Source organism: Leuresthes tenuis, unplaced genomic scaffold (genome assembly GCF_036924035.1).
Source record: "Leuresthes tenuis unplaced genomic scaffold, fLeuTen1.0.hap1 SCAF_17, whole genome shotgun sequence".
NCBI lineage: Eukaryota > Metazoa > Chordata > Actinopteri > Atheriniformes > Atherinopsidae > Leuresthes > Leuresthes tenuis.
Genome location: NW_027325371.1, coordinates 16802938 through 16823511, shown reverse-complemented (window position 1 = coordinate 16823511; position 20574 = coordinate 16802938). Strand labels below are relative to the sequence as shown.

The 20574-nt window shown below is 40.5% G+C and overlaps 1 protein-coding gene across 3 annotated transcripts in view; it reads right to left on the bottom strand.

The window, feature by feature from the left end:
• Nucleotides 1-20574, bottom strand: part of cacna1ha (calcium channel, voltage-dependent, T type, alpha 1H subunit a) — a 58716-nt gene that overhangs the window by 8467 nt on the left and 29675 nt on the right. Inside the window, exons 15-35 of one of the 3 annotated variants that reach the window (XM_072369616.1) lie at nt 20421-20508; nt 19999-20282; nt 17492-17863; nt 14922-15025; nt 14397-14520; nt 14040-14108; nt 13774-13958; nt 13478-13604; nt 12976-13101; nt 12552-12641; nt 12206-12419; nt 8846-8997; nt 7843-7952; nt 7232-7365; nt 6956-7026; nt 6281-6359; nt 3587-3708; nt 1820-1978; nt 1513-1653; nt 1162-1330; nt 237-293 (exon numbers count right to left, since the gene is read on the bottom strand). In XM_072369616.1, the coding sequence (XP_072225717.1) occupies nt 283-293; nt 1162-1330; nt 1513-1653; nt 1820-1978; nt 3587-3708; nt 6281-6359; nt 6956-7026; nt 7232-7365; nt 7843-7952; nt 8846-8997; nt 12206-12419; nt 12552-12641; nt 12976-13101; nt 13478-13604; nt 13774-13958; nt 14040-14108; nt 14397-14520; nt 14922-15025; nt 17492-17863; nt 19999-20282; nt 20421-20508 (2931 nt within the window). In that variant the 3' untranslated portion in view covers nt 237-282. The remainder of the gene's footprint in view (nt 1-236; nt 294-1161; nt 1331-1512; nt 1654-1819; nt 1979-3586; nt 3709-6280; nt 6360-6955; nt 7027-7231; nt 7366-7842; nt 7953-8845; nt 8998-12205; nt 12420-12551; nt 12642-12975; nt 13102-13477; nt 13605-13773; nt 13959-14039; nt 14109-14396; nt 14521-14921; nt 15026-17491; nt 17864-19998; nt 20283-20420; nt 20509-20574) is intronic. The other 2 variants (XM_072369614.1, XM_072369615.1) reach the window with 2 other exon arrangements.

Below are 20574 nucleotides of genomic sequence, written 5' to 3'. Positions count from 1 at the left end.
TTTTAAGTGGATAAATTCAGCTCAAGCTGTAAAGTCACTTTTGTCAAACAACAGACAGCAGCTGCAACAAGCACACTTTTTTTTTTTTGCATCGACAAATTTTCTGACTTTGCAGCTTGGCCATGAGGTTAGCCGTCATTCTCCTTTAGTATTCAGCCATTTCACAGCTGAGCAGATGAGCCTGTGTGAAGTTTGCAGAGATTCACATGTATCAGCTCATCCACTACAGTGAGTACCTTGGGACAGAGCTGGGTCTGTCTACAGCCAGGCCACAACATGCCATTAGACTTTGACTGCAGATGAAACAGTTCCCGTCAGTGTTTACAGAACAGTTCTCCGCAATTTTTTATTTTATTTTCTACTTTAACTTTGACTGTTTAGGGAGAAAAGCAAAGAGGAAAAAAAGCAAAAAAAAAACACCAATAATGTTATGTAACACTGTTGTGATGTTTTTATTTTCTTTATGGACTGAGAATTCTAAAGGCAAACAGTAGAAAACAAAATTATTAATGTAAAGTATTCACAGTATTCTGTCAGATTAATTCTCTGTTGACATTCTCTGTCTCTGATGAGAGAATTTTCTCCTTTCCTCCATCCGACTTCATTAGTAATTCCCCAGCTTTCCAACAGCAGCAATTTCTTTTTTTTAGGCCAAGTCTCTTTGCTTAAATCTGCATCTATGTCGGCACAAAAATCCTTCCTAAATCTAAGTGCTATTAATATCCAAATTCTAAAAAGCTTGTCATGTAAATGACAGATCTGCTAACGCTCAACATCCTGCACCTTGCACATTATTAGTGCAGACGTGTGCTTGCTAACTTTCTTTCCCTATCTGTGAATTTCCAGCTATTTCATTTTTTTTCATGAACAGGCTTTTTTTGTATGCTTTTTTTTGTGTGTCGTCTAAAATGACTAATTCCAAAAAACTAAAACGAGACTCTAGAATAACTCAGCACTGATGGGTGGACTTTAAGCGCTTTTTAAAGCACTGAATTAGCTCGGTGTTAAGATGCATGCTTCATGGAGCGATTTCTGTCCATGGAAAGTTTAGTAAACTGTTCTCGCAGTCGTGTCTTTGTCAGTGGCTGGTTAACATACAGGAAAGAGAGCCAAAAAAACTGATTTCATGTCTGACAGTTAATTCTTGAAGTGACAAGTTACCTGAATGCTGGTGCTTCGGACTGACATCTACCTCCTCCAAAGGGTGGGGAGCGCTGGCGGGACGCACAGGTCGAAACATATAACTGTCATTTGGCAGAGAGTGCATCCTGGACACGGACATCTTCCTTGTGGACAGCAGGTTCTGGTCGTTGTACTGCACCTCTTCTTCCTACAGAGGGAGACAGAAGCCATATGTTTAGAATCTTGCTTTGTTAGACTTACTGCATACAGCAACAACGTATTAAAATCAATTTGTTGATTCATTTGAAATGGCTAGAGACATACTGCATGCTGCTAATAAATTGCAGTTGCAGCTTTAAAAGCATACTGGGCAAAGTAGCCGCCTCCCACCTGTCCTGGTGAATGTGGGCATGGCCCAACATAGGTCCCCCCCACGGAGCTGCTGTCAGAAGTGTTGCTTTGCCTGCGTTGCCTCTCCATTGCCATTTCTAGCGCGATCTCTGCATCCATCTCTGCGTCTTCTTTAGCCTCCTGTAAAATGAGATATACTTCTAGTTTATAATGACAATTATACAGCATCTACGGTATGTCCGTCAAAAACAAGAAATGTTCAGATTAATAAGACAATACTACATAAATTCAAGTGTTTTTTTCCACATGTAAACATTTTATGTCTTTGCCTCTCTTGTTACTGTACCTTGTTGCTCTCCTCGAGATGTTTCATCAGAACGGCCACCACCACATTGACCAGAACAAACTGGGCCATCAGCACAAAGGTGACAAAATACATTGGAGAGATCAAGGGCAGATATGTGAGACAGTGCCGGTCGTCTGGGTGACACTCCCTTAACGTATCCTGGAGAATCATACAGCAAGATAAACAAAATTAAAAAGAGGGGTAAAAAAGAAAGAAAGACAATGAGGAACAAAGAGAGTGACACGTGTAAAGAAACGTGGACAGACAGTCATAACATGTTGTGTTAAAATGATCTGATTAAAATTCCCACATTATCAAACTAAACTGACACTCAACCATCAAGTTAAACTTCTTTTTACCCCATATTCTATAATAACCCATCTTATTTTTTTTTAATCAAAACCCAGCTACAGCCCAACTGACACCTCTGAAAGAAAAGCCAACAAGACTCCCTGCAAAGGCCAGACAGTTCTGCTAATCTGCTGCAATGTGTTTGTTTAGGATTTATCTATTTGTGCATCGTCTTTTTTAGCTGTAGGCTGTTAGTAGTTGTCCTAACTGGTAACAAACATCGAGGAGGAGAAAGTCAACAATTGCAGTGGTGGACATCTACAAGAGGAAAACAGAGAGAGCCCTTCTTCAGGAATAACTTTCATCTCTGGGAATATCTGGAATATCATCATATCATGTCTGGAAAGACAGTGACCTGTTGTTTCTGGCTCAGACTGGAAACAGCAAATAAGTCATGTTATTATAATCTTTACCAGGTCAGGAGTGCTTTGCACTTTAGTTTCTATTTCCCATAAGAAGCCTTCTTTGAAACAAGAAGAAACCACCTTAAGTAAACGTGTAAACTTTTTTTGCACGGCTGTGGATGTTTGAGCTAATTGTAAACTGTCTAATTGGCATCTTCTAAAAGGCTAATTGAAAACAGCAAAGAAAAGCTGACCAGTGAGCTGCCAACCCCCTCTATAGTTTATAGTTTTATTTTTTCCCAAAAAGCTGGCATCATTTCACATGGTCTTAATGAAATGTCTGTAACATGCTTTGGTCAAAATATCGCATACAGAAGACAAACAGTGCAGCAGCTGCTTTGTCATCCAATAATTCACACATCCATTCCAGCTGATAATTTTAGGGACTTGGAATGCATTTGCTAAATACATTTGAATCACCTGGGTATAGAGAATGGATTAAATTATTTTCTTGTTGGGATATAAAACTAAAAGCATTACAATTAAAAATGTGGTTTGAAGTTAAAAGTAGAGCAAAAAGCAAAAGCAAAAAAAAAAGAAGAATAAATTTACCAGTCAGTGAGTGGAAGAGAGGACAAAGGGAGCAGCACAGCAGCAGACACTGACATGAATGTGAGTGAGTGAGGAGAAGTGTTACTTCTCATGAAATCAGTCAGTATCATCTGATTTTGTAGCAGTAAAAGAAAATCAGCTCGACATCAAGCCAATTTGCAAACACTGCAAAATAACATCAATAACCACTACAGCCTTAGATGACAAGGAAGACTTTGGGTTTCATTTCAGTTTTAAACGAGTACACTTTTGCACCGAATCAAGAATGGTTTTGAACTGAGTTTCAATCGAAAATTGATTTGAAATCAAATCGTGACGTCAAGAATCGGAATCAGAAGCAAATCAAATCGTATAAAAATCTAAAAATCCACAGTGCTTAATATATCTGTTAAATAAATACTGTTCTTCTTCTTTTTATTACCAGCCCAGTCATCATGTATGAGTGTGTATGTGTTCATACTTTCATAATCCCATTCCAGTTGTCCCCAGTCGACACTCGAAACAGTGTAAGGAAGGCCATTCCGAAATTCTCAAAGGTTGCGTGGCGACTCAGACCTTCACACGGGTTGTTGTCGTTGCATTCTAATCGACAGACAAATGCATGCAGGCGTTAATAACGCAGCAATGGTATGGAAAACAAACGCTTCAAACAGAACTCGCAGCCCAGAGAAACTTTATACGTGTAGTGGTGAAAGTATTTCTCTTCAACGACTGTGGAACTTTGTCAGGATAGAGAGGACGAAACAAAATACATGTATGTAGTCTATGTATTCTTGTGGAAAATCTGCTGTGCAAGACCAGGAATGTTAGAGATGGGGGAAAAAAAGAGTGCCTGCAGGTAACAGGGTGAATGTCCTTGTGTCTCTGAGTCTGAGTGTGGACAGCCCCCCCGACAACCTCAGGAAAAACTTAAAGCCCGCATCATGCCTCGCCCTGCAAGGGTAACATCTTCTTCGATTTACAAGATCGAGATCATGAGAGAACCTGTCTAGCCAAGCTCCGGGTTATGTGCTTATAGCCAAAGTAAAGTGGTTTGGATCAATCAGCATACTGTAGTAGCTGCTATGGGAAGATTTTTTAGGTCAGTATAAAAGCTGCTCTGCCATCAGTTATATTAGGGCTACACAGATAGCTCTTTCCAATGGAAAATATGTTCTCACTGCGTTGTGATTGGTTAAAGCTAACCTGTGATACAAATAACTCACAGATGGTTTATTAAATTGGCTGTTTTATTCAATCTAATTCTATTTCTTTTTGTTTTTTTGAGGGTGTGTATGACAAACAACCTGATTTTGTGACACAACAAAGTTTAAACGGAGGTACTTTATATACCATTTGTATAGACACTGAGGAAACTGTCGCTAAGTGCTATGTCCCTCTGGACATAACACAGTGAAGGAGAAAAGAACAGTCTTCTAAGGAACAGGGTAAGTCTCAGGGTCAGCTTCAGCAGAAAGCCTTCAGGGCCAAGTGTGCGTCAAACAGTCACTGGTAGATATTTTCAGTAGGTTTAAACCCCAGTTCACATACACAGGCAGCTGGAGAGAATTGAGACAGTCCTTTGAGTATCATGCGCTTTGTTTCTCTCTATATCAGTAACCAGGAGAAAAGGGGAGAGGATTTAACAATGCCACAGTTCAGCTCAGAGGAACTGAATAAGGCAGCTTTACATAATGCATGGAAAACAGCTTCATGGAAACATTCATTTCAATGCGAGATAAAAATGTCTTGTGTGACACAAAGATATCGTAGACATACAGCATAACGTTCAGAACATATGAAAGAGGAGAAAAAGAAAATGTCGAGAAGGAACAGATTATCAAAGAGAATCTATATGATTTGATGTGTTTGTTGTCAGCAGTTCCTCCGGCAGGAAAAAAGACCCTCGTCTCTCTCCTCGTGTCTGACTCATGGCGCAGCGGCAGGAGGATAGAGGAGGTGATGGTGAGTCATTTGTGAGCGGATCAAAAGATCGGTAATTACATTAAGTTTCAGAATTAAACTGAAATGAGTTCAGTGTGTGAGATGAACATCTGCTGTCACGATGTCATCAAAGTTCCTCTCCACGTGTTTTTAATATGTACGTATAATGTGGGCTGTTGACCATGCATACTTCAGCTTCCTCCTGTTAAGAATAACTCTGAGGTGTAAACATTTATGAGTTACCCAAATATCTGAAGTGCCAAACAGCAAAGCAAAAACAGAGTTTTAGTAAAGAAAGCACATATTGTCTCATCTACTGGGCACAGATACACAGATACACTTTCACTGAATGAGCAAAAGGGTATATTTATACTCTGATCCATTATCAGGCTATGAGTGTCATAGTTGAGTAGTTGAGGGGGGGCTAATAGCTACTGGAGTGGAATTTTTTGCCCACGATTTGAATATTAGCTTTAAAATACCATGTCAATTCTATGTGGCTCCACCTTATCATCTCAGTTCTCTGCTGACAGTGTAGCCAGAGATAAGATTTCAACATACCCGTGATTGTACAGCACTGCTTGTCAGACAGACAGCTGAGACGGACTCATCCCTGATCATCACTGCTCCACAAACCCCTACTGACTTGAAGATGTGGAGGACCCCCTTTGATAACCCTTCTGTCATGACTAAAGAACTTTCCTACAAGCTGTAATTTAGTTCATTTGAGTCAGCTATTCTAAGACATGAATCAACAACAAGGCGCAGATTGAGAAAATAATGCATGAAACACATGCAAGAACTTTTCTCAGCACCTTGACATAATAATATGGTAACTGGTGGTGGGGGTTTGCTTCATAAAGCCTGAAAACAGACATTACTTTTTCCTGCAAAGTGTTCAGCAGGAACCATAATGACATTTCTCTGAAAGCAACCTATTTATCAGCAAGTGGATGCCTCTTTTTATCTAATCGTCTTGGGCAAAATTGGTGAGATGGAGCTGGCCTATTGAGGAAGCAATATGTAAATAAAGGTGATCATGCTGATATGAGAAAGTGGACACAAAGAGTCAGGGACACAGACGGGGGGGGAGCAGCACGTCAGGAGACAGTTCAGGCAGGGAAATTTGCGACGTGTCGTGACTGCGGTAATAACGAGCATATTTTATTCTGCTGAAGCTAGGGAGACCGATGTGTGTGAATGTGTGTGAGTAAGCAGAAGTGTGACTGACCCAGTTTCCCAAAGAGCTCCACTCCCAGAGCAGCATAGATGAAGAAGAGTAGCATGAAGAGGAGACCAAGATTTCCCACCTGGAAACAGTAGCCTGGTTAAATTCCACTCTGCGAACCAAGCACTACAGCACAGATATTGCTTGTCAAACGCTCCAGGGAATGGAGGGAATGCAATTTATTTAACTGCATTTATTCCACAGACAAATATCTAAGCTTGCATTTTCAAGCAACGGACCCCATTAACAGAATGCCTTCCCTGTAGGTAAGCTCTTTGCTTTTTGTCATGAATTGAAGATATCGGACGTACTTGTGCTAAAAATGTGGCTCAAACAAAGAACTTGGTTGCTGACAGCTCAAAAGCAGTACTTACATTAGTATTGTGATAAATAATGTAATTTCCTTTTTTTGCATTTTACTTGTTTGGCACATTTACAAATAAAGCCAAATGGACTGCACAACGCCATAAAAATATATAAAGAAAGAAAGAAAAGGCATAACAGAAACAGATACACCTGAGGGTCAAGATATGCATGCTGTTACGAGGACGAGCATGCCTTGAATCAAAATATTCATCAACAGGCACAAATCTTTCAAGGCTGTCTGCCCCATTTTTATAATAAAACTAATAAACAAAAGCATTCTTTTTTGCGTGAGACCCCAGAGTCTGTGTTTACCTGGGGCAGCGCTTGCATGACGGTATCCAGAAGAGCTCTCATTCCTTTTGCCATCTTCAGAAGTTTTAGCACTGCAGAGAGACACAGGAAAAGTCTGAAGTACTTGCTGCAGTAAGCCTTTTTTCTGCAGAACCTACACTGGGCTATGATAGCAATGGTAAACTACACAAGGGAGTTTTCATAAAACTTTTTATATCTTTCTTTTAAAGCCTAATTCACAAGTTACATGATGAGTTATGAGCTGGTGTGTGTGTGTGTGTGTGTGTGTGTGTGTACCTCGTGCTATCCTGAGAACTCTCATGATTCTGATGATTGTGGGATTTATTGGCAGTGCTGCTTTCATTTTCAGCTCCTCCAGAGTGATGCCCATGATGGACAATGCCACTATAGCTATGTCCAGCTGATTCCACCTAAACATACAAAGAGCAAAATTTAGTCACATAAATAAAAAGAGAACATACTTCTAACAGGCGTGTATATCGGTTAAATGAGAGATTCACCGTCCTCAGTTAATCATGTGGAGGTGAGAGTGAACTCTTTCCTTTAAAATGTGTTGCTTAAGAAAGTAGAGGACTGGAGAAGGCTCTAATGCTGGCTCAGTCTGACTGTTGATGGTAAATAGGGAGCAGGGAATTTAGATTAATGGGTAGACCACCCACTAATCTCCATGGTTGGAAAAGCACTGATTTAAACCCAGATAAGTCTCTGCCAGCACCCTGACACAGACACACTTGAACATAATGTGCTGAAAACAAAGGGATATATATATATGCATAAAGTCAGAAGTTTGATGGCTTATTATTTGTCATTGTTTCACAAGCAACAAATTCTATAATTCAGACAATGCGAAAGAGGGCATCATATCAGCGGTCACCCTCATGTGTTACCTGTCTTTGAAGAACCTGTGGATTCCAAATGCCACAAGCTTGAGCAGGGCCTCGATGACGAAGATGATGGTAAATACGTAGTTACAGTACTTCAGAACCTCCTCTAAATACTGAATAGGAGAGACACACAAATGTACACGGAAAAGCAGACATTGTTTATAAAGATATTTCACAGTTTGTCCTATATCGTGTATTAATGCCCTAAACAGGTTGTAAAAGTAATTCATAGTTTTTATTTTCGAGAGAAGAAATATCAATACATAGGCAATTTATTGCTAATGAATTGCAAAGAATACAAGATGATATAAAGCATACAGAAGTATACTTTAAAAAGTGAAATGCTCAAATATCAAATGAAAAAAAACAAGGAAGTCTCTGGCATTGTTTTAGCTTTTTGAGGGACAATCTAAAGGATTACTATCATTAAATGATCATTTTCTGGTTGCAAGTTAATATTTTGAACACAAAAAGAAAACAGATAAAAACTGCAAAGTAATCATTTTTCCTTAAAAAGGTAAAACTGAGAGAGTTTGAAAATATTTCCTAATTGATCAAATTTCATATGGAAAAACTGAAAACTGAATAAACGTGGGAAATTGTGTCTGGACTCCAGGAAATCATTTTTGACTCCTGTTATCTCTTGCTAAGCGCCTACCAGGTGGTAACAGACTGTCGCCCAGTTGGTGGCTCTACCTGATTGGATCAGGATTTCTCATGGGATCTCATGTAGTTTCCTCACAAGAATAACATCAAACTTGGGACAAAATTAATCAGTTATCAGTTGCAGACAAACTCCAAGCTGTTCTACACTGTAAAAATATGTTTTTCTACTTAATGAACTTGTGTCACACTGGTGATTAGATGACAATGAATATGTACAGAAATTCTTCTTTCATGTTCGGCGAAGATGCATAGGATAATTAGGATCTGACAAGGAAGCCACTTTAAGACACGACTGTAGCACCAGCTGACTTCAGCCTTTGTGTGCAGGAGCATACATTACCTGGGGCTGATTGTAGTGCTCAATGCTCATTGTGAAGACATTGATGCAGATGATGAAGGTGATGAAGAGATCCAAGTAGTGGCTGGTGCACAGTGTGTGGATGGTCAAACGAACAGGAGAATAGTCCGCATAGTATGGCCTCTGCTTGGCCTCTGGAGAAGTCAAACGCACAAACAAGACACAGACACATGGAGAGGCAGACAGATAACTGTGAGCGACTGCGCTCTGAAATGGAAATATTACCTGTTAAGTAGTGTGCACAGGTAGGTAGACATGTCAGGCCAGATGCATAAAAATTTGTGTACACACAGAGGCAGAAAATTGCTTACGCATACGTGTGGTTATCTCTTCTAAATGTCAGTCATTGTGAAACTTACATACGCACATACATCAACCTGATTTCCACTCCTATTTTTTTTTTTATGACACTCCCCAAATGTGTCATTTGCATATCAAAAACGCAATTTGTACCACAAATAAACAGCTAATAAAAGCAACGGGGAGGAAGAAGCACAGTTTACCCGCTTTTAAAATGGAGACATTATCTGGTGAACTCTGTTCCGTCATCATGAACAGAACGAAAACTGCTCAGTCGAAAAGGTAAAATTGAATAGCTCTGTGTGGTAAAGGAGAAATTGTTGGATTACAAGCCGGCAGCCAAAACGTGCATCTGCCCACACATCACATCAAGGCCACAGCCTGGGACCGATAACTCCTGTTTTATAACATAAATGATGAAAGCAGTCTGTGCAGTATACAGTCTGCATGAAGGTCAGGAGGTAGATGTCTGATGGAGCATAGTATGTTTGCTGTTTCTTAAACAGCTGTGTGAAAGCCTGCGCAACATTGCTGTGCTAGAAAATCAAAAGTGATTTCTAAATATCAAGGAGGCCCTTCGAAGCCATTATGTATGACATTTGTTACTTACAGCATCCACAATTATTGTAAATGGAAATTAACACTGAAATTTGATGTTGGGAAACACAATCGAATGAAAAAAAGTCCCTATCATACTGAGGTAAGGCTGTGAAATGTTTTAATGTAGCCTTTTTCTGTTTCCACCTCATGTCGGGGTTCCACCCCCATAAAAACGTGTGGATGCATGGTCTTAGAAATGTGCGAGGTGCGCACCTTCGCAATCATTCCTTTGTAAATACCCGCTTGTGAGTAGGAAAAGGTGTACACGAGGCGTTTTTATGTATTTGCAACATTTATGCATCTGGCCCCTTTTGTTTTTGCACGGGGGCCCTCATGAGTACCTCTAACGGTAGCCTAACCCATGATGGTGGTGTCCCAAGTGAATCATTGCCTCTGGTCCTAAAACAGTCTGTGCACACTACTCCCTGTGTGGCATTTTTTAAATGAGAAAGGACATGAGAGTAACAGATAAGTCAAAAATATGTGCTGTATTTCTTCATGGCACGATGCACAGCCCCAGTATGAGGAACGTATATTTAAGATGTTACATAGAGCTACTCTGCACGAGCAGAGTGTTCACCTAAGTGCTACAATATATGCTACCAGGTGAAGCTGAGACTGAACAGCACTTGCTGCAAATGACTTTTGCTCATTTGATTGATTCTCCCTTCTACTTTTTATTTTTATTTTGCTGAGAACAAACATGATTTGGACCTCTTGCTGCACCAGACTAACGTACCATGTTGGTGTTTTCTGATGGAGAAAAAAAGGTAAGGAGTCAGCTCAGGGAGTAGTCCTTCAATGAGAGCACTTTTACAACTATCAGTGCCTCGAATAGTTAAATTCTTAAGTGTGTTTCTACTTTGTATTCCACTGAAACGGTGACTAACATAAAGGGAACTGTGACACGCATTACTGCTTGAGAATAACAAACAGGCTCTGAGAGACCTGGTATGAAAAAAAAAAATCCTTTTCACCCAAATTCACATTAGCAACTCAGTACAGGCACAGACTGTACTCACATGTCCATAATGATGATTTTTAATGTTATACGTGCATGTGTTTGTCCCATGAGCACCATGCCCCGTCTATCTTCTGCATGCTGACATTACTCTGATGAAATGTCTTTGATGTAGAGGGGCTACACAGGGTGTGTTCAACAATACACTTATTGCATACAGAATCGTAAAAACATAAAGTGCTTTTCAGCAAGTCCTTGCTGATTTAACATGGACTATTTAGCTTGAAATTAGTTAGATAGAATTAATTTGCCTTGCCTCACCGTTGAATTTCTTAATTAACTTTTCATTTGAGAAAATGTCTGTGATGCTGAACGAACACTGGAGCCTCCCCAATGGCGTCGCTACAGGAACAAATCTCAGTAGTCTAAAAATATGTCCTTCTTTGAACTGATGAGTGAGTTTGGTCTGATAGGATGGCCAAACCCTGGAGTTAGGAGTTTGTTCTGGAACAGATGAGATTAAATTATGTTTGTCTAGAGTTTTAGACCACTGAGACGGGCTTCTAATCCAAGATGAGAAGAGTTCTCCTCTGCTCACACCACTTACCACCTTAAAATGCAATTCTCAGGTTACAGAAATGGATTTAAAACCATGTGCTTGGAGCTTTTTTGAATGTATTGTGTTTTGACTCACTTTTTCAATAGGTGGTGTGTTGCTGATGTTTCTACCAGTGTGTATTTTCTAAAAAGCTGTAAATAACACTATCTAACTCAGTTACCATCAACTTTATACAAGGTATTAGCAGGTATAGCAGCCAAAACGTCTGCTATGTTTCTGAGTCTGCCAGTCAAAGCATGTTTTGAAGAAATGTTCTCGTTCTCGAGTCGAGAGGTGTCAAGGTCGGGCTTGCGCATGCATTTGGAAGGGGGGGGTTAGGGATACTGGCATTTTATAGATGAGAATTTTACAAGCAAAATGTCTTTAGATATATTGAAAAAGTTCCCACTGGTTACTTTGCATGCAAATATGCTCTTTGAAACAAATCAAAGCAATAAAAGCTTTTAACTGATGTGGTGTTTAAGTATTTAAACATAAGCATTTCAAATACATGACCTGTGCTTTATTTTTTTTATGATCTGATTTTTCTTTTTAGTTTTTATGATAGTGTAAGTGATAATATCTAAAGAGTGAGCATATAATGTTTTTATTTAGTTGTGGTTACTTAAGTTTTTCATGCTGTGTTTGGGGAGGGTTGGGGAAGGGCTGCAGTCATGCAGTTACATGCATCAGAGTGGCGTAGCCCATGCTCTTCTGTTTGCATGAACTAGCCAGTCTTTCAAACTCTCCCTCTTTTTTTTCTCGAAGTCTATATATACAGTATATATATATATATTTCCCTGTTTCACTCTTTGTCATTCTCTTTTTTCAGTCTCTTTCAAGCTCTGAAAGCAGGCAGTGCTCAGAAAAATAGACTACCGACCAGCCCCTCCATTCTCCTTACTCCTGCGCTTTTTCTCTATCATTTTGAGCCTCTTCTCTTCCCGCAAGCGAGCCTCCTCCTCCTCCTGGTCCTGTCGGCACTTGTGGAAGTTCTCCACCACCACACCGACAAACATGTTAAGGACGAAGAAGCTGACGATGAGCAGGAAGGAGATGAAGTAGAGTAGCATCCAGGGGTTGTGGTTTCTTACAGGCTGAGAACAGCAGAGCAGTGTAAAAGATTGTTATATCTTTTTTTTTTTTAGACAACACGGGTGCATTGTAGTGTGAAAGAGGAACAGTTTACTGCTTTGAACATGGAAGACATATATTTTTCACATCATTACCTGCTGGTCCACTCCCACTGCATCAAGTCCATCATACATGATGTTGACCCAGCCGTCCTTACATGACAGTACAAACAAAGACATCAGAGCCTGGAGAGGAAAGGCAGAGAGGAGTTTGACGTCAACCCATTGATGTTTTGCTTAATATCTTTATATTAGGAGTGCAACCATAAATCAAGCTCGAGCCCTGCATTAAGGTAGGCATCTAGCACTTGTGCTGAAGACAAGCACACTCTGTCAAATGTAATTAAAACCATATCGCCTCATAACTGAAGCAATATCATTGTTCAGCCTGGGAATATTAACACAAGGAGAGAAAAATCACTTGGAAATAGCTCTCAGTGACATAATACAGCTGTGCAGGCGTTTTACATCATACCCCATCTTTCTTGCCTTATCTTCACATTGTTCTATTAATCCATACCTGAATCAGGTTGTCAAAGTTGTACTTTCTCCGTATCCAGCGGTAGTTGGCCTGCAGACAGTCCGACTTATTTGTGATGTTTCTTGTGTCCAGACCTTCACAGTGGTAGAACTTTCCTTTGAACAGCTACAGGAGGCAAAAGAAAATAAGAGAAAGTGGCCTTCAGGGCTGTTTGGCTGTAATTAGTCATTCTCTCCATTGCAATGGGGTAAAACAATATTTTTGAGTTCTTGGCTAACAAGAGGATCCGAGGATTCATGTCACTCGTTTCACACACAACCTAACTGTTATTCTTTCAAAACTCTTCAGGAACAAAAGCTCATTATCTGATGAACATTAAAGACACTTAAATTCCCTAAAGCCACAAATATGTAGCTGCTCACTATCTCTGGTATTTAAAGCAAGAAAGGATAAAAGACTTGTGTTCTCGAGCTTAAGAGAGGAAGAAAGAGCTGCATAATCAATGTAATTTTTAATGCCTGTGCTGTGAGTTCGTAATTACCTGGACTCCCAGGATGCCAAAGACAATGAAGAAGGCGCAGCAGATCAGGACAATGTTCCCAATTGGTCTAAGAGAGGTGATGAGTGTCTCCACAACCAGCTTTAATCCTGGGGCTCGACTTATCACCCTAGAATGCACCAAATATAACTATCAACTCATACATAGACAATTTCAACATGAGTACCAGCAATTAAGACAGAAAAGTGCATGACAAGCATCCACTTAACTCTCTCCCCATCCCAGAAAATGAAAACCAGCATCCACACACACACACACATATACACTACAATAAGTACCTCAGTGGACGAAGTGTTCGGAGAAGACGAAGGACTCTGAGAATGCCCAGGATTCTGTTACCACCAGTGTACGCCAGAGAGACCAGAATGTCGACGAGCGACACAAACACCAACAACCCATCCAAAATGTTCCAACTGGACTGGAGGTAGCTCTGATTCCCAAAGCAGAAGCCAAGAGCCACGACCTGGTGAAACGGAAAAGGAATCATGAGAACCTCGCTCAGTCGGCACATAGAAAGGTCAAACGGAAAAACAACGATGTTTACCTTGATAGCCATCTCTGCTAGGAAGATCACAGTGAAAATGTAGTTGGACACACTCAGAAACACTCGCTCCTAAAGGGGAAAATTAAATAAATCTTCAGACATCAGTTTGGTAACTCAATTGTCAATCAAAGCAGGTCCTCATGTAATAATGCACAACAATAAGTCTGATTAGCTTTGGAAGCCATCCCCACGTGGCCATTATTATTACTTTTATTGTTTTAATTGCTGTCAGTTAATTGAGAACAGTGAGAGGGACGAACTGAGGGACAACAAGTGCTTTCAATAAGAATATGAAAGGCGGAGTCTGAAACACACAGGTGGAACGTGTGTGTGTGTGTGTGTGTGTGTGTGGCGCACCGTGCTGTGAGGCTGTATGTCGGGTCTCTCCAGAGCGATAGTGATGCAGTTAAGGAAGATGAAAACCAGAACCACATGGTCGAACAACTTGTGAGAGATCACACTTTGGCACCACACACGAAGTCTAGACAAAGACATAATCGTCTATAAAATAACTGTGGTCAGATAAATCTGAAGAAAAGGCAACGAGGAGTGATGAAGCAGTAAAAATAAAAATAAAATAGGAACATTAAGATAGGAAGAGATTAGAAGCGAAAAGGGGCACCGACAAAGCCGCATACAATCTCAACCTTAGTGGGGGCCACATTTTTATGTAAATGTGTATAAGAATTACTGAAGTCAGTGGGATGTAACTCTGATTACGACATCACAATGCTTGTTTTGAGGACAAAGTAAGTTCCCATGACATAAAACAAATAAATATTGTAGTGATTTACATTTGATTTAAAAATAGAGTAAGGCAACTAATTAGGATTCAGGTATTTTCCAGAAATTACACAACAAACAAAACTGTGCGTGACTCACGGACTCTCTGGAGAAAACAAATAGAGTGTCCAGTCTTCATGCTCTTTGCACCAGCTGGGCTTCATGTTTCGGAGCTCTCTTTTGATCCAGTAGCAGAAAGGACTCTGGAAGGTTAAGAGTTCAGCATTAATGTAATTTGCAATGGCAATAAAACGACTTTATTGCATGTTATAAACCAAACAGCTATGTGTGTCATGTTGGCAATTGCATCATGATGGAAATCCTAATAACCACCACTGTCATGATGTTTACTACCCAAACTGAATCTTTCATCTAATCAGTAAGCAGCAAGCAAACTGCTCACCCCACTTCAAATCCTGGAGCAGCATCATTTGAACTGACTGATCTGCAAAAGACTAAGGGTCTTTTGAATGCTTAAATAATTGATTTGAACCAAAAAAAAATGAAAAAAGACATTTAGATTACAAGAGCCAACAGCACTTTGCCTGGAAATCTTAAATCAATAGGTTATAATAGCTGCAGATTGATTTGTACATGACAGATTGCTTAATTAACTTTATGTTGCTGCTCTAAAACTGATCAAACAGTGAATAAATGTCTTTAATTGATATGCTCTTGGACAATTCAAGACCAAATACAATGTTTTTTTAGTTTCTACTTTGGAATACCCCAGATGTTTTTAGAGATTGACTGTTGGGGTGGGGGGTGGGGTGGGGTGGGAGGGCAATGCTGCCTGAATCAATTTCACACTTTGAAGCACTGCTCAGATATCACGCATATTAGCACTGATCAGCCATAAAATGAGTACCATCTGCCAATTACTGAGTAAGTCTAACAAGATCTCTGACTAGTCAAGGCACTGACCAAGAACACCTGATGGTGTGCTGGAGTGTCTGGTACTGGGCAGTAAGCAATAGATCATTTGGGCCCTGTGGGGTGGGGATTTTGTGGGTTGGGCTAATGTCCCACGGACCATCATTTCCCATTAGGTATCTCTGGGGCTTAGAAGCCCGGTGAACACCTCAGTCTCTTTGTCGCATTATTTGAGCCCTTTCTAATGGACCATGGCTTAGCAGCTAGAGTGGTTAACCTCAAACCAAAGGGTCTGTAGTACAACTTGTACTAAGCGTGGACCACTGGAGCAACTTTCAGGCTTTTCTGGCTGCTGTGGCCATTTGGTACTGGGGGATGGTCACTGAGCTGCGAAAATGTATAGGTAGGTGGCAGCTTTTTTTCATCCCTCAGCTGAACATTGCTTTGTGTGAAAATGAGCAATGCTATTCACCAGCCAGTGATTTTAATGTTACGGGCTGATTGGTGTAAATGTGTAAACTAAACACATGGCTGAGGACAAAGTGTGTTCTCCTATTCAACTGACTCCAAGCGTTAATAACAGAGGATTTTTTTCAATTGCTGTGTGAGTCATTGGTAAAGAATACAAACTGCGTTTGTACGCATGGAAAATAGTTATGAGGAGTCACAGCCACTAAAGAAACAATACACCATTTAAACAGTTTCCACAGGGTTGCTGATATTAGCCATTCCACATTAAATCTATAGGGGCGCAGTAAAAATGTCTTTTGCTGCATAAGTAGAGGGAGATAATTGGACAATAACAGGTGGACTTTCAACTTAACTACTCCACAAGCTCAGTACAGAGTGAACTCATTAAAGTTTGTAATAAAACAAACAGAAGAAAGCTTAGATCCACAGCTTCTGTACTTCGGGATTCTAATTAAAAACAGCCCAGAGTCAAGACTCTCAGACTGCTTATTTGGCGCACTGCCACTTATGTGAGTATGTTTGCATCTGCGTATGTCTTTCTGTGTGTTTGTTTGTCAGAGTGTGCGCAGACGAAAAGAACCTGGTGCTCAGATGCCCTCGGAGCTGATAGCTCAAATCCCTGACACTCACACTCACAGAGAACATTATGAACGCATCTCCCATTGTACGCACACACGTGCGCGTGCCCTTGCATGTGCACATGCAAACACAGACCTATGCTTCTTGAATTCCGTGTACCAAGGGAGAGGCCTTTGTGGCTGTGAATTTTATGGCTTGATGAACTCAATTTGCAGCCCATAAAACCATGAACAGTGTCACAGCAGAGGTCACCGAAAAACAAGCGAGGGAGTAAACCCTTCTCCAGATTTTTCACACACATACAGACACGCATTCACACAGACACACACTCGGATACGCAAGTTGTTTGTAAAAAAAATGACTGCCTTGGTCAATCAATTAAAGCCTGATGATTAGTGCCCCCACAGGTCTTGCAATGCGAACACAGAATCGTTATATCTAAAAGTAACTGAGAGATAAAGGGCACAGAAGACAAAGCAGAATGGGATAAGTGTGGTCAGACAGGGAGAAAAACAGAAATAAAATGTGTTAACAGAGTCAGAGTGAGCAGATTAACGGATTAAGATAATAAATGTCAAATCTACCTCATTTCTTGTTCAGACGTGTGTATAATTGTAAAGCAAGTAAATGAAAAGTTGATGAAATACGTTGGGATGGTATCATGCTGTGGACCTTTAAAAACTGCTCAAACCTCACCGCAGAGTTCCTAAATGTCATTTTGAAAGCTATGACTCATGGTAGCTTACGTCATCATCTATGTCATCCTCAGGCGAGAAGTCGTCTCTGGGGTCAGAGTTCATATTTGGGTCATAAGTCACGGTCCTCCCATTGCAGTCGCTATACTCTCCTATTATGGAAGGGCAGAGAGTAGACGCCTGCAGAAGCTCCAAGGACCCTGGCTTTAGTCTGTTATTTATTCCAGCCTTCCCCTTTTCGTCCTGGCCATCCTCTTCTTCTCCCCCTTCCCCAGACAACAGGCTCTCTCTCTCTCCGCTGGTGTCTCGCCTTTTGAGGCTTGGTGCTCTTCCCAGGCTGTTCCAGCTGGAACGGCGGCTTCCCCATGAGCTGCCGGAACCGCGCGGGGGAAGAGGGGAGCGCCGACCGGGACTTGAAAGGCTCTGAAGAGACAGGAAATAAGGTTAAACACAGTGTGCTGCTATGAAAATATATGTCATTTACTGTAGGTTATAAAAAGCTACCTGGCGATCTGATGAAAAAAAAAAACATCAGTTTCAAAAGTTACTGCTAATGCTGTACAATAATATGTTATATATAATATAAAGATATGCTATGTAGTGTATTGTGGCTACAGTTTGAGTCTGACAAATAGTTTCAGGTCTTCTGGTCTATCCCACAGTAATATTTCTGAATCAGATTTAATATAAATCCCATAAAGTTCTGACAGAAATGATCATAGATGAGGCTGACACAAGAATTTTTGGGATTCATTACTGTTTTCTCTATAGTGTTTCCAAGTTTCCATCTACTAGCTATCTACCAGACCACAATTTATGGTCTATACTGAATATTTGATGTTAAATGGATTTGTCCGTTCCACTGAGATGGCACGAGGTGCTTAATGGCCTTCTCTATTTCCATTTTTTTTATCATCAAGGAGAAATCTCTACCTTCCCAGGTCCTCTGGCTGTAAAATAACTCTAAATAATCACTCCTCCACCACCATGCTTGACAGTTGGTAAGAGGTGTTTGTACTGATATGCTGTGTTTGGTTTTCACGTAACATGGAACTGTGCATTATAACCAAACATATCCACTTTGGTTTCATCTGTCCAAAAGACATTGTTCAAAGTCTTTTAACTTTACACACCAAAGCTGTGCTGCTGTGCTTTTAAAGGAAAATGCATTCTCTTGCAACCCTTCCAGACAAGCCATACTTGATGAGTCTTTTTCTAATTGTGCTGTCATGAACATTAACGTTAACATTCTAACTGAGTTCTGTAAAGTATGAAATGTATTGCTTGGGTTTTACTGCAGTTTCTCTGAGTAATGCACGGTTTGACTTTTGGGTGACCCGCAACTGCTTTGAATCTTTTCCACTTGTTAACAGTCTTTTTCTTTGTAGAATGATGAGCATTAAATTGTTCTGAATTGGTCGTATAAGCCCTTTCAGACTGAAGGGCAGCGTGTTCAGAACCTCGATGGTTTTTATTTTGGCTCTTTGTTAACAGATTAGAGCATCCACACTGACTGCCTGAGCAGCCACGAGGCATCTAAAGCTCCCATGACATTGTTGTTCACCTGAGGCTATATTTACCTGATTTCAAGATCTAATGAGGGCTGTATGAGCTTTTTATTATGTCCTGATACGTAAAACTGTAGAACTGAAAAACAGAAGGTGTATTTAAAAAATAAAAGAGAGAATCTTCATAGAATATTTGAGAAACAAAGTGACTGGATCTGCATATTTGCACTATATGGTAAAATTTAATGGCTGACATCCAGGCGCATGGCATGTATACAAATTCAGCCCAAGAGGCTCAACTGATTCTGATTTGGTGTCAAAAGAAAAGGACTCGAGGGTTCATAATAGGGACAAAGCTTTAATCATCAAGACTGATCAACTGACTCATGTTTCTGTCACCTATTGGCATCAGCATCTAGATCTAAGACTTCAAAAAATATTGTTTAGAATTGTAGTTGATGGAGAACATTAATTTAAGATCAGGCTGTCCGCAAGATAGAGATTTTTTCATTTAGTGGCATGAAAACCTATTGTCATTGCTCAACAGAAATGTGGAAAAAGGTGATACAGTCACATTCATCTTTGTTCCCCGAGCGGGCAAATAGACCTGTGCTATACTCTGTCTGTCATGCTGTGTGAAACCATCTTGCTGACATAGTTCAGTTCTAGGTGCAGAAAAATCATTCAGGGTGATAATGCCTTCATTCATACATCATCATAGGGTAACTAAACTGTTTAATGAGAATGGAAATTATGTGAACACAAATCCTTGGCCTTTGCTATAACCAGATCTCAATCCAGCTGAACATTTGGGAGATTCTGGACCTACACACTCCTGAACACCATCATCAAAGTGTTGAAAGGAGGAATGTAATTTGGAAGAATGTTGGTCCATCCCTCAAGCAAAGTCCAAGAAGCTCCATTAACCCATTAAGGCTTGATTTAAGATGAGTATAGCAGTTGTTTTGGAAGAACATTTTGGCCCAACTCTCAACACAGAGACACCGAATGTAAAGGCACAAACTTTGAACTATTGTTGGTCTTACTTACTAAAGAACGCTGGTCATAGGCTGAGGGGTCCACGGATGTCGAGCTTCCACGACGAGACTCCACGTGACTAATTCCTGCCTCGGAAAAACCCAGTCCAACCTCGCCATATTGAGGTATACCCTCTCTGTACAAGAGTTCCTCCTCGAGGACGGACTCAGGTCCCAGAGAGCTCTTAGGAGTAGGCATGGGCGTGGCTGCTGTGTGCATGATAATGGGAGGAGCTATAGTGCCACGAGGGTCAATGTGACCATTAGCTGTCATCATCAGAGAGTACATCTTTAGCTCTGCAGAGAAGAGATACGGTCATTATAATCATCATTCTTCAAATGATCTCTCCCACATTTTGGAATCAACCAGTTGTAAGAACACTACCACAATAATAAAAGCAATGCGTGATGAACTGTTTTCTCCACTTCACGTACCAGTGTCTCTGAGCTGCTCCACCTTTTCGTCCTCTTCAAAGTTGTCCGATTTCTTTTCGTCGTCCGACTCTGAGCGATTAGCATCACCCTATGACACACACACACACATACACTGACGCAAATGAGCTCTTTTTCTGCATTAATTAAAAGTCTT